General features: G+C 42.9%; 1 protein-coding gene across 8 annotated transcripts in view; it reads right to left on the bottom strand.

Moving 5' to 3' along the window:
• The window catches only part of Runx1t1 (RUNX1 partner transcriptional co-repressor 1), a 150644-nt gene that overhangs the window by 312 nt on the left and 137454 nt on the right, over nt 1-12878 (bottom strand). For all 8 annotated transcript variants that reach the window (XM_036178166.1, XM_036178172.1, XM_036178169.1 and 5 more), the window contains one exon: nt 1-1512. This exon is cut by the window's left edge and continues 312 nt beyond it. In XM_036178166.1, the coding sequence (XP_036034059.1) occupies nt 1237-1512 (276 nt within the window). In that variant the 3' untranslated portion in view covers nt 1-1236. The remainder of the gene's footprint in view (nt 1513-12878) is intronic.

The following is a 12878-nucleotide window of genomic DNA, read 5'->3' as shown; positions in this document are numbered from 1 at the left end:
AAGGTTTTTTTTTTTCTTTTCTTTTTTTTTAACTACTAGAGAAATATCACTAATACATACAGATATAAAAGCAGCATAGAAAGATACAGGTTTCTCACCAACTAGGAATAAAGAGACTAAATGTGGGCATATGGATAAACTACAATGCATCTTCACATTTGTCCAACACATTTACAAGAAAAACACCATTGGGAAACCTCACAGGACAGAAGTGTTATAACACCAAGAGAACTACTAGATTTTAATTAAAAATCCAAACAGGGTGGGGCTGAAAAATTTTGGAAAGGAGCTGGAGCCACCATTTTTTAAAATTAGTTTTCAATATAAAATGAATGAGCTGGAATAGACCCAATGTCTTACTCTGTGGAACCTTGCAAAAGTGAAGAAATGTTGAAGGGTTATTTAGGGCAGCTGGCTGAGTTGGAAGCTGCCAGAATGCTAATTAACTGCAGGCTGAGTCTCTTAAGAGTGTGTGTGTGTGTGTGTGTGTGTGTGTGTGTGTGTGTGCGACTATCTATATAAAAGGAGCCTTTGTGTTATGGCATTTTTTTCCTTGCTGCTGTAGCCATACATCCCACTGGAAATCATCTTTCATTTTTCATTCTGTTGACCTGGATATTATTATTTCTCTCCAGAAACAGGAAAAAAACCCCGAACATCTGTGTCTCCTTCCAATCTGCTGCACATCTGCACGTTTTGTAGCGGGTCTTCCAAGTTCAGTTAGCAACCCACAGACGCCATCCATCTTCTTGTTAAAATGTCTGCTGCTGGATCCAACGCTCATGCCCTTGAGGGATTGCCTTTTTTTTTTCCATTATTGTATATAAAGAACACTGTGACTTTTAATATTAGCATTTTTGCTTTCAACAGCAATTAGCAATCTCTTGGTCTGCTGTTTGGTAAAGCATTGGTTAATGAGGTCATCTAGTTTAAAATCCCAGCTACTTGAAAATAACAGGGAGGAGGTCAAATCTAGCATCTCACGTTATATTCTTTCCTCTCTTTTCAGTTCTCTAAAGAAAAGATATCTTTGTTATCCACAGTAAGTCATTACGACCCGTTAGTGGCCCTCTGTGTTTTACTACCGCCTCAAAGGTTCTCTTGCTGAAAGTACTGAAATAAGATAGATTGTTCATCTATAAACAAACAAACAGAAAACGACTTTGAGCATCTGAGGATGAGGAACTGCTCTCGTGCTGGTTGCAGGTCTTTCCTCTGACAGTCTCGAGTTTAGGTCTAGCGAGGCGTCGTCTCTATGGTGGAGGGGGTTCCCGGGGTGGTCGACCTCGGAGTGGCTGCTGGTGGTGTGTCCATTGGGCTCCCAGCCCCACTGCTGGGTGTGACTGAGGAGCTGACTGCAGGCGTGTCTCCCTGCTGTGGGGCCTGCAGGGTCTGTCCACAGATGTGGTGGTGCTTCTCCCAGTCTTTATGCTGGCAAAAGGAGCCACAGTATCGGGCTGTGTTACACCCGCTGCAGGTCTCGCTTGCTTTCCGGCCGCAGTTCCAGCAACTCTAAAAGAGGAGAAACACGAGGTGAATGTTTCACGAAGGTAAAAATCCAGTAAACGTGGGAGCTGTTACCGTTCCCACGGCTTCAAGAACTACAGAGACAAAATGGACAACTCCAAAGACTTCAGCCTTAGTATGACCTCAGCGAGGACCTCTCCCAGGCTGACCTTCCAACTGCACCCAGCCAACCCTCTCCTACCTCTCCAACTGCTGTCCCTCTCCTGGCCAGCACTCCTGCCTCACAAAGAGGCTCCTGGGAATGAAGCCTGAGAGGAAGAGGGGCAGGCTGCCGTAGGGACCAGTGCTGTGTTCCTCAACAAGGGCCACAGCTCCAGGCAAGCCACCCTCAGGAGAGGCCACCAGGACACAAAGCCCTGCCCTGGCCCCTGCAGGCTGTTCTGGATGGGTTATCTGGTTCCTACCGGGGCCTTTGGCTGATGGCCTCTCATCATTTTGTTCACATCACTACTACCTCTCCATTCTATCAGGAGAGGCCCGGTCACCCTCCTGACTCAGTCTTCACTGCTAGCACACTGACCACACCTCAATATACTCTCCTTCTTCATAGGCCCGCCCTCATTACCCATGTTAACCTGCACTTCCAAGCAAGGGGAAACATTTCCAGTAGCTCCCACAGAAATACTGACATTTTTTGATTCAGTCTCTGTTGTCTCAGTTTCCTGTCAGCAAGGACTATGGCAATGATGAAAATGGCTGACGCTCTTCCCACTGTTTACCGTAGAAAGCCCTTCTTTTCTGGAGTTGGCTGTTTTCATATGTAATCAATTATCTACTCGATACTAACTCCAAGCCCCATTTCCCAACTTCTGTCTTTCTCCCACAGATACTGTCATGGGTAGACATAAACACACTACTCGGGGACAGGGAGAGGCTTTCTTCTTTTGGATACCAACAGGAATCACAACGGAACTACTGGACCACAGTATTGAAAGCAGTGAACTGTGAGAGAGATAGATTCTGTCCCCTGCTCCATCCCAGCCTAGACAGGATATGGCAAAGTAGTAGTGAGCTCTCTGGAGATTTAGCTCTTTCCACAATATCCCTTCAGTATCCCTAACAACCGAATTTGGGATTAATCTTAGAATACCACTCTTTACCTCAGCAACCTGAAGGGAATTATTTCTGGTTTATTTATTGATGATAAATGCTTCTTAGCCTGACAGGCATGATGTGCTCAAAACAAACAAACAAACAAACAAACAAACAAAACACTTACGAAATAAACACGAGTTGATATCTAATTTACTCTTGAAAAAATGAGAAATCCTAAGACTGGGTGAATAACAGCGCTACTGGGATACAGTGTTTTCCCGCTGGTAGCTCTCCCTGGCAACTCAGGGAAGTTAGAAGGCCAGAGGGAACTGAGGGCTCAACTATGCATTAGGAAAAGGAAACCTTGACCCTGGAAAACCAGCTGCCAGTTTCTGTGGCATCTTGCAAGACACAGGAAAAGCAGAAAATGTGGTTGCCTCTGAGATTTACATGCTAAGATAAACACCTCATGAATCAGAGCACAGATAAACACCTCATGAATCAGAGCACAGATGTCTCTGTGCATCAAGAGATGCAAGCATACCTGTGTGGGCCGATCTAAGGGAAGCAAGGGCAGAGGGGTAGAGACCAACTGCGACAATACTTTCAGGGATGCTTCCTGCAGGAGAACCAGAGCCTCAGAAAGCCACATTGAAATGTTATCTCAAGAGTAAAAGCTGTTTCTAGTTCCTCAGGAAGACTAGTTCTGCTGCAAAGTGCTGTGTCAGGTGGCTGTAGCACTACCCGACTATGTCCTGCTTCTATTTGGCAGCACTCTGGAGGGAACCAGGGTCTTCCACATGCTAACCAAGTGTTCTCCCACTCAGCTACATCCTCAGCTCTTATCAATGGTTTTGATTATTTTTTGCAAAACAGATTTTTAGCTACGGTCTGATAATCCAACCAGTGCACAGCTGTGATTACATGACAATTAAAAAACGTTTAAAAGTAACTACCGAGATATTGCAAGGTTCCTCATGTGTTCTCTGCATTTATTGTGCTTTTATTATGTTGGGAGTATGTCTAGAGATGGGCTCATGAGCCTATTAAAAACACACAGTTGGAATGGCAGACCATTTCCCTGACAAATCTTTTCCACAATGCAGAATATACAGGGATTTTTCAGGAATTACATTAACTGCTAACAAGGGGATCCTGGAGCCTTTCAAGGGCCAGAGCCTGGGAACTTCAAGAACTCTGGTTTCAAACCTACAGAAAGGACCAAAGAGATTGCTGGGTGGATTAAACTGTGTTCTGTGCAAGCCTGATAACCTGAGTTCAATCCAGGAACACATGTGAATGGGTAGATGTTGTGGTAAGTCCAGATGCTCAAGATTTAGCTATGCTGTAGAATGCACCACAGGCCCAGAAATGAGAGAAATTCGGCCTCAATATGGTGGAAGATGAAACCCCACGCCGGAACATTGTCCTGATCTAACACACACACACACACACACACACACACACACACACACACACACACACACACTTTTGAAAAGGTTCATCTCTGATACTTAAGTTCTTGCCCATTCAGAAATTCCAGTGTGGGAGGAAAGCAGATAAGAATCTATGGTCTCAAACTACAAACTGTTGTTAACAAAACAAATCCAAAATGGATAATCAGTACTACAACTTAATTTTTTCCTAGTTCAATTAAATTAAGATGAATGTCTCAAGAGGTCAGGTGTGGTAGTTCACACTTGTAATCCCATCACATAGGAGGCTGAGGCCAGTCCTGTTTTTGGTTTTGTTTTGTTTTTAATGGGATCTCAAAGAGCCATTCTCCAAAGAACAAAGAAGGCGAAGAAAATCTGAAAAGAGCCACCAACTCTGACCATCACCACAAGTGGAAGCCTTCCTCTCCCAAACTTAACCCCACTGCATTGCATGGGTGATTTTTTCCATGAAATTGTCAGTAAACACGGGCCTGGCCCAGGCTCCAAAGCTTGAGGTGCAACGTTCTGCACTCAGAGTGAGGTTTACTTCTGTGAGGCTCAGCTTTCAGGAGACTGCCAGCTGGGTCCTGGAAGCAACTCAGCAAATCAGCGATACCCTACATTACATCAGAAATCCTAACTAGGGAACAGAGACCCAAATCCAAAACAATATTTTAAGGAAATTAAACATCTAATCTGAGTCAAGTGGCGTCTTTAGGAAATACCCTGGTGTGAGTCCTATCGTGTTTTGGCAGAGGCACATTTTGGCAGACTCCAGGGTGGTAACTGCCCAGTGCTCAATGGCTCCTTCAGATTGAAATCAGATGTATGCAACATTCTCAATTTAAACTGATTAAACACACAGACTAAACCAGGTAATTACAAATGCATGTGCTGGGGAGTGGAAAGAGGAGACAGAATGGGGACTTCTTTATTTTTTAAAGTGTTTTCAAAGATGGGAACAATTTTACAAATAAAAAAACCCATGGAATTGAGCCAAATACAGAAACAGATGTTTCAGATAGTGGAGCTGCTGAGAGCTAAGGCCTCTTGCCTTAGTCCTTCCTGGTTCTGATCCAGGAGTGAGGGGCTCTGGTTAGTTTTACCTCTAGCTTCACTCTAAAGTTCTTTTGTTCTATGCAAAAGTGCAACAAAGAGCAACTGAGTGATCTTGTAGGATTAAAATTTTTAAAAACTTGCATAACTTTATTGCCTTTGACATTGCACTCCAATGAATGTGTAGGAAACCTTCGTGTAAGAGCAAGTTTAAAAAAAAAAAAAAAAGGAAGAAGGAAAAAAACCTCCAAAGTGGACACGTTTTAAAAAGCTCATCAGAACCTTAAAAGGCCATTTGTATCATATTTCTCTTGGATAACGGCACTAAATTTCCTGTTTATAAGTCCATACCTAGGCAAATGATGCCGGGCCAGCAGTAATGACCCTGAGCATTTCATCTGGAAATGGGTTCAGATAACAGATATTTCCCATACTCTAGGGCATCTGAGCCCTCAGCCCCAGTTGGTGGTGCTGTTTGGAGAGGTTTAGGAGGTGTGCTTTGGCTGAGGAAGTATGGCACTGGGTGGGAGGGGGGCTTTGGGAATTTAAATCCCTCCTCTACTTCCAGTTTACTTTCTCCACTTCATGCTTGCAGCTGAGAATGTGAGCTCTCAGCCTCCTGGTCCTTTTGTCTTGCCTCCTACCATGATGGACTCTTATCCCTCTGAAACCATAAACTAAAATAATTGCTTTTGATCATGGTATTTTATCACAACTGGGTAAAGTTGTCCTGGGACACAGGTGAAGAATCAAGGTTGGATATAAAGTTCCTCTTTGCAAAATACATTAAACACACTGTTATATACAGCTATAACAAGGATAGATGGAAGATTCTGGATGCCAGAGTTTCATAGCAAAGATTCTATACTTTTTTCTTATCAGAAACTCTCTTTGTTCCTCAGGGGCAGGAGAGCTCTTTCGTTTATCCTGTTATTCAGATATACAGAGAATGATGGACTGTCCTGTAGCAAAATGCACCCCTCCCACTCTTCACTATTGACAATTCTTTTTCTGAGAGACAAAAGGTTTTCTGCCAAATGACTGTCCTTTTTGCTAGGTCTTATCTGCAACTGATGCTCAAGACATTTAAGTAAAATTGTTCTAACTACAAAAAAAATCTGCAAATGTAAAGGGCTGGCTCCTCTACTGGTTCTATTAAAACAAAACTCTACAAAGCAACAGGACAACTTGAACTCACACTGAGACCACATGTTAGACCCCTCATTGCATTTGACCTTTTAAAACCTTGCTCATGGGTATTTTGCAGTTTAGGATCCTGAGGCGTCAAAAGTTTAACTTTTGCATTAAAAGATTTTTTTTTTCCAAGTCACAAAGAGAAGAAACTACACACCCCAGCTGGTATTTAGACTGTCAATCAAACACTCTTTCCAAAATGCCCCACTCTGCCAATGTCAGATCCTTTTTTAGATGCCATTGTGGCCCCACTGGTTAGCAGAGAGTGAGTATCATTTCCTACAGTGGATGCAGGCTAGATCAGGATACAGGAGCCAGCAAAGACAAGATGCAGCCTGCCTTTCATTTTCAGTGCCATTGTTGAGTGATATTAAAGGTACAGGCAAATGGCTTCAGCTCTTGGAGCAAAAACAGGAACTTATGGCAGGGCTGAGCACAGAGCCTGAGGTTCTGCAGAAACAGCAGGTGGCCATCCTACCGCCTTCCCTTAGCACTGGCTGGAATAATGGAGATTTCCTTCCTGTTCTGGATGCAGTGCCTGTGCACCACTAGAATCTGAACGCTTGCACATCCTCCAGATTAAGTGCCTTTGCCCACAGGCATTAGCAGCTACAGGGAGAGAACCTCCTTATTGCCTGGCAGCATTTCTTCCACCCTCTTTTCAGACTCTCTGAAGATTCACTATTAGGGACCTCCTCCATTCCTTCTGTTTAACACCCCTTGTTGAAATCTCTACTGATTTTGCTAATATTCTGTTTCTTCTACTGTAACTTTCTCTTTATTCCCTCGAGGTGTTTGAGAAGCAGGGACTGGCATGAGGAACTTTTCTTCCTAATCTGTCTGATCTAAACTGCACAGCCAGCTATAAACCAATGGCTCCAACCTGCTTCCTGTGCTTGCACTGCCTTCCCAGCAACACTTCCGGGCTGTGAACTACCTGTTCTATATGGAATCTCCTTCCCTCTAAAACTGAAAGCCATCCACCCGAGTCACTGGTAGCATATGATCCTAAAACTGGGACATTTTATTTGACTCTTCTTTCTTTGGCTCCTGTAACTACTCCAGCCAAACACCACAGGCCCTACTTATGGTCTTCCTTTCTCCGACCCTTTCCGATATCATGGCTACTATTAAAATTTCCTTGTCTTTCTTATTAGAATCATTTCTTAACAGCTGCCCTCCCCTTTCCCCTCCCTTGTCAGCTGTGGTGGTTGAAATGAGAATGGCCCATAGACTCCTGCATTTGAATGCCTGGTCCCCAGGTGGTGGAACTGTTTGGGAAGAACCAGGTGTGGCCTTGTTGGCAGAGGTGTGTTACTAGGGTGGGCTTTGAGGTTTCCAAAGCCCATGCCAGGCCAGTTAGCTCTCTCTCTCCCTAGTGCTTGTGGATCAGATATAATCTCTCAGATACTGCGCCAGCATCAGCCTACCTGTCTTCTGCCATGCCTCCCACCATGATTTCCCTGGACTCATCCTCTGAAACTGTAAGTCCCTACTAAATTCTTTCTTTATAAGTTTCCTTGGCCACGGTGTTTTGCTACAGCCAGAGAAAAGTAACTAAGACATATAAACAACTTCTCATTACATTTCTCAACAACCTTGCAAAGTAGGTCACACAAACATTAGCCAACATTTGCCATAAGAAAACCAAATCTCCAGGAACTGAGTTCTAATTCCCACCAGCCACATAGAAGTCCCACAGTGCTATGCATTGTGTAAATGTCAAGAAGTGAAGATAGGAGGAACTCCCTAACCCCAAGCTCTTAGGCCAACCAATCTAGCCAACACAGATTCAGGAGACTCTGCTTCAAAAACTAAGATGGGAAGTGATAAAGGAAAATACTAACATCCTCCTCTGGCCTCTGCATTTACATATACAGGCAGAGGCACCCCCTACCCCTGCCAACACACACACACACACACACACACACACACACACACACACACACACACACACAAAACCAAAGCAGAAGATGAACAACTCAAAGCCAGTCATCCTAAAGCAGTAGTCTGACCACTATACCCCTAAAACCTATAAAACCAAACACCTGGCCTTTGAATAAGAGATACACTAACCAACTCTTACAGAAATATAACATCATAGTTCTCAGTGAGTGCTACAAATTCTTCCGGGAATCAAAATGTCTGATAGGAGGGTGGTGATTGATAGAAAATTACATGTCCATACGGTTGGGCTTGCCAGGTGGACCGCCTAATTATTTCTGGTTCAAAATAACCATTTCCAGGTCAGAACATCTAGTGTGGCTAGGACTCCGTGGCTTTACATGGTTGCGTAAAGCACGCGTGGCCATGTAATCTACGCTCATGCATGGAGTAGCCACATGGGGTCCTTTACGCATGCGCGTCCCATTCTTTAAAAAGCCGGCGCCATTTTGCACAGGTCTCTCTCTTCTTCTCTTCTTTCCTCTCCTCACTCACGTGTGTGCTTCACACAGACCCTGTCACATCTCTTCCTATCCTATATTAATAAACAGCTCTTCTGTGGATTTGTCGTGTTCGGGATGTGTTCCTCGTGGGGTAAGAGCGCCGCCTAAATAACTAACAGTGATGCCTGTGTAGTAATGATGAGCCACAGCAAAGTGGCGGCTGTACTACATAGACACCCCAGTCTTCTCCTCTTGGTATAACTGCACAGCTTTCACCTATACAGAACAGTGAATAATGGCTCTTTATTTAGGAGAAAATATCTGTTGGTGGCTTAAAGCTAATCTCTCTACTAGTAGAGTCCATTTCTTTTCTAGCTTTTAGATACACACTTCAACTTCCTAAACTCAAACAAGCAGTGGATCTCAAAAGGAATCTTTAGAGCAAATTTAATTCGGAATATCTCCCAATACTACCTGTCCATTGGAAAGAACTATTTGTGTATACATATAGGAAATAGATATGTGAAAGAAATATAACAGCTTGAGTGATGCATATAATAGTCTGTAAAACAACAATGTATAGGGGAAAAAATGGCTCAGCTGGTAATGGAGGTGACCACCAGGCTAATGGCCTAAATTCATCGTGACCCACATGGCACATTAAGAGAACTGACTCCTGAACATCCTCTGACATCTTGCATGATATGGCACACACATAATAAGTAGTTGCTAAAAAGGAAATAAAGTATAGGAAAGTAATATATTACCTAGGTCCAATGTCATTCTGATTGTTGTGACATTATTAGTTCACACATCTAAAGTTAAATAAATGTGTATCGATAATTGAAAAATACTAGTAATTGATAATTGAAAAATTCTTTTCCAGAGGGAAGGAATCCCATTATTGCTATGTGGCTATAAGGAAGGTGGACTGAGAGGCAGGCAACCTGGGCCGGGGACCAGCTCATAGAATAAGTGTCCTTGTTCTATGTTCAAACTTCTACGTTCACATGATCACAGAACAAGTTTCAGCTTTCTTATCAGCAATGGAAAGAAAACAACACTGCCCCCTCTGTCACAGCTAATGAATGTGAGAAGTGAGCAAAAATAGAGAGTGTCAGAAATCAATAACTCATCAGAAGAGATAAGGCTCATAAAGTCCTCCTCAATCCACAACTGACTCAATAGCCCAGACTAGCCGGGTTAAAATCAGTGGGTCACAAAGCAAAACAAAAAGACATGAGTGTGAGAAGGGAAAAGGTGAGGCAAGCAGGCCAACAACCCAGGCCTCCCAATTCTGAAGCCCAGGTTTCTGCTCAAAGACCCTACAGAGCAGACACATGCAATAAAAACTGATTTGTTTAATTTTTCTCCATGTATATTTTTGTATTTGGAGTATGTACATTCTGTGTATGATCTAGAAAAGAAATGGGTAGGTGTCTATAATAGGAAGTATTTAAAATAAAAGAGAGGTGGGGGAGGTAATGAACTCATCAGAAAAGAACATGCTATGAAGAATGACGATGGGAAATGGGCCAATGACTTCATGGATTTCAGCTCTTAAAATACTATAAAATAAAATGATGTAAAAAATCTTTTTCTTTCCTTAGGGTGGTGGCAAGTTTTACTATGAGGCCCTGAATTGTAAGGAACTGACTATATAGACCAGGTTGGCCTAAATTCTCTGCCTCTCAAGGGCTGAGATTAAAGGCATGTGACACTACACCTGATTAAAAAAATATTTTAAACAACCAATGAGGCAAACAAATAATATCCTATTTCCTACACAGAAATAGAGTCTGGTAGAAGTGCAGTGAATCACTCCAGAACTAGGGGAGCCACCTTAAGACTTCGGGGTTCAATCTAAACTCCATAGACCCAGACAGGTTAGGTATAGAGGAAAAGGCAAGGGGAGGACACATGGATCTCCCTGGGAGGGGGAAACAGAATAGTTTATGGGTAGACTGGGGGTGAGTGGAGTGGGAAGGGGAAGGGAAGATGGAGTTGACGGAGAAAGTGCTATGAGAGAGAGAGAGCTGGAATTAAGGGGCATTGGAGGAATGATATGGAAACCTAGTGCAGTGAAAACTTCCCAAAATACATTTAGGTGATCCTAATAAGGTCTCCTAATAATGGGAGATACAGCGTCCTCACTATCCATTTCTTGTCACCAAATGAGGCTTCCAGTACAAGAACTGGGTTACAGTCAATTGAGCTGTTGGCCAAGGGAATCCCATGGAATTTTCCAAGCAACTGGGGCTATTGTTAAGACAATGGTTGCTCTCTGCAAACTAACAGTGGGGCCCATTGTCAAGGACAACACCCACATAACCCATTGAACATGGAGAACTAGAGCTGGTGCTTTCATGGTGCCTTTACCCCTACATTCTAGTGTCTTTAGTCCAGGAAGGTACTTAGCAGGCTACCTAAAAAGAAATGAAAACACCAACCCACCACAAAACTGTTGACCTACAATCTGTCCTGCACAAAAGATATGCTAGGGCAACAGTGGCACAAAACTTGTGGGAGTAGCCAACCAATGTCTGATTTGACTCCATAAAATGGAACCCATACTCCAGAATTAGAGACTACGTAGCCCAGAGACATAGCATAGACCAAATAATACTAGTTTTAAAAATATAACAAAAAATTACTCCTAATAATATTCTGCTATATTCGTAGATCATTGTCATATTCAGTCATCATTAGAGAAGTGTCCTCCTGCAGCAGATGGGGACAGATGCAGAGATCCAGTCAGACATTAAAGAGAGACATTCCTCAGAACACACAGCTCTAAACGGGATGTCTGCATCAAATTTCTCCCTCCAGAGCTCAGGAAGAGGAGGCAGAAAGAGTGTAAGAGCCAGAGGGGAGAGAGGACATTAGCAGAACAAAACCCTCTGAATCAACTAAGCAAGGCTAATATGAACTCACAGAGACTCAAACAGCAAGCACAGGACATGGGTCTGCACCAGGTCCTCTGCATATATAGTATAGCTTTCAGTTCAGTATTTTTATGGGACTCCTGAGTTGTGTGAACGAATGGGTCTCTAATTCTTGTGCCTGCTCTTGGGGCTCTTTTCCTTCTGTTGGGTTGCCTTGTCTAGCCTCTATGTGATGATTTTTGTTTTATGTTATATTTTTTGTCATGTTTTAAAAAAAAAGACTTTTGGGTTCTACTCTTAGATTTTTCTAGTTGCAAAAGCAGATGATTATGCACTCAGCTGATCATGGTGTTTAAGTGTGGTGACAATGTAATTTGTCATCTAAACAGGCACATTTGAAAGTAGTGTGGGGTACTCTAAAAATACCAGAAAATGGCAGCTCTACACTAGGCATCCATATACTTACCCAACACCCTACTCAATGGTGGAGAATCCTGACTTTCATACTGAACAAGATGAACCTCATAAATTTCCATTCTGCTTATTGTTTCCAGTCTAAAGATGTGTCTATCTAGTTAGATTTAACAATTGTCTTAAGCTTTTAAATACAATTAATATTTTTTATATGCACAGCATAAAATATCCAAGTATAGCTTACCTTTTCTGTAGTTTCCCCAAACACCATGGACAGATCAAATCTAGTAAGTATTTTTGTTTTGTTTTTCTTTGTTGTTATTGTTTTTGAAGTATAGTATCACGTGGCTCATACTGCCTTCAAATTTACTATCACTGAGTGGAGGATGACCTTGAACTTCTAAACTTCCTGCCTCTAATTCTAGAATATGGACACTGCTGCAAACACCATCATGCTGGATCTGATGAGGTGCTAGGGATGGAACCAGGGCAGCATGGCCCATAGGTAAGAGCTCTACTCACTTAGCCCTTCAGCAAGTTTTTAAATGTAGTTCAGATCTGGTCTTTTGATATCCAAAACCCCATCATGGGACAATTAATCTCATGAGTATCCAGCCAACATATCTAAATTTACCCCTCACTCCCACCCCCTGACACCACTACAACTGTCTTCCTCATCTTGACCCCCAAACAGAGAAAGCCCCTCTTTTTTTAGTGTCCTGGAATCTCTTGCTCATCTCAGTGTGAGTGTCTAAAACACTCACCAGCCATGCCAGCCTCCACAAACTGTCCCCACCACCTCGCTGTAAGGAAAGAGCAGCAGCCACAAGGGTCAAAATACCCAGTTCCTGATTATCCTTCTATACCAGAAGCCTTCACCTTTGAGGTTTCCCAAGACTCCTGTAATTGGATTCAATTACTTAACTCTCTTGATGAAGTGCAGT

This window comes from Onychomys torridus, chromosome 2 (assembly GCF_903995425.1).
Source record: "Onychomys torridus chromosome 2, mOncTor1.1, whole genome shotgun sequence".
NCBI lineage: Eukaryota > Metazoa > Chordata > Mammalia > Rodentia > Cricetidae > Onychomys > Onychomys torridus.
Note: the sequence above shows the minus strand (reverse complement) of the source record. Positions and strands in the feature narration are given on the sequence as shown.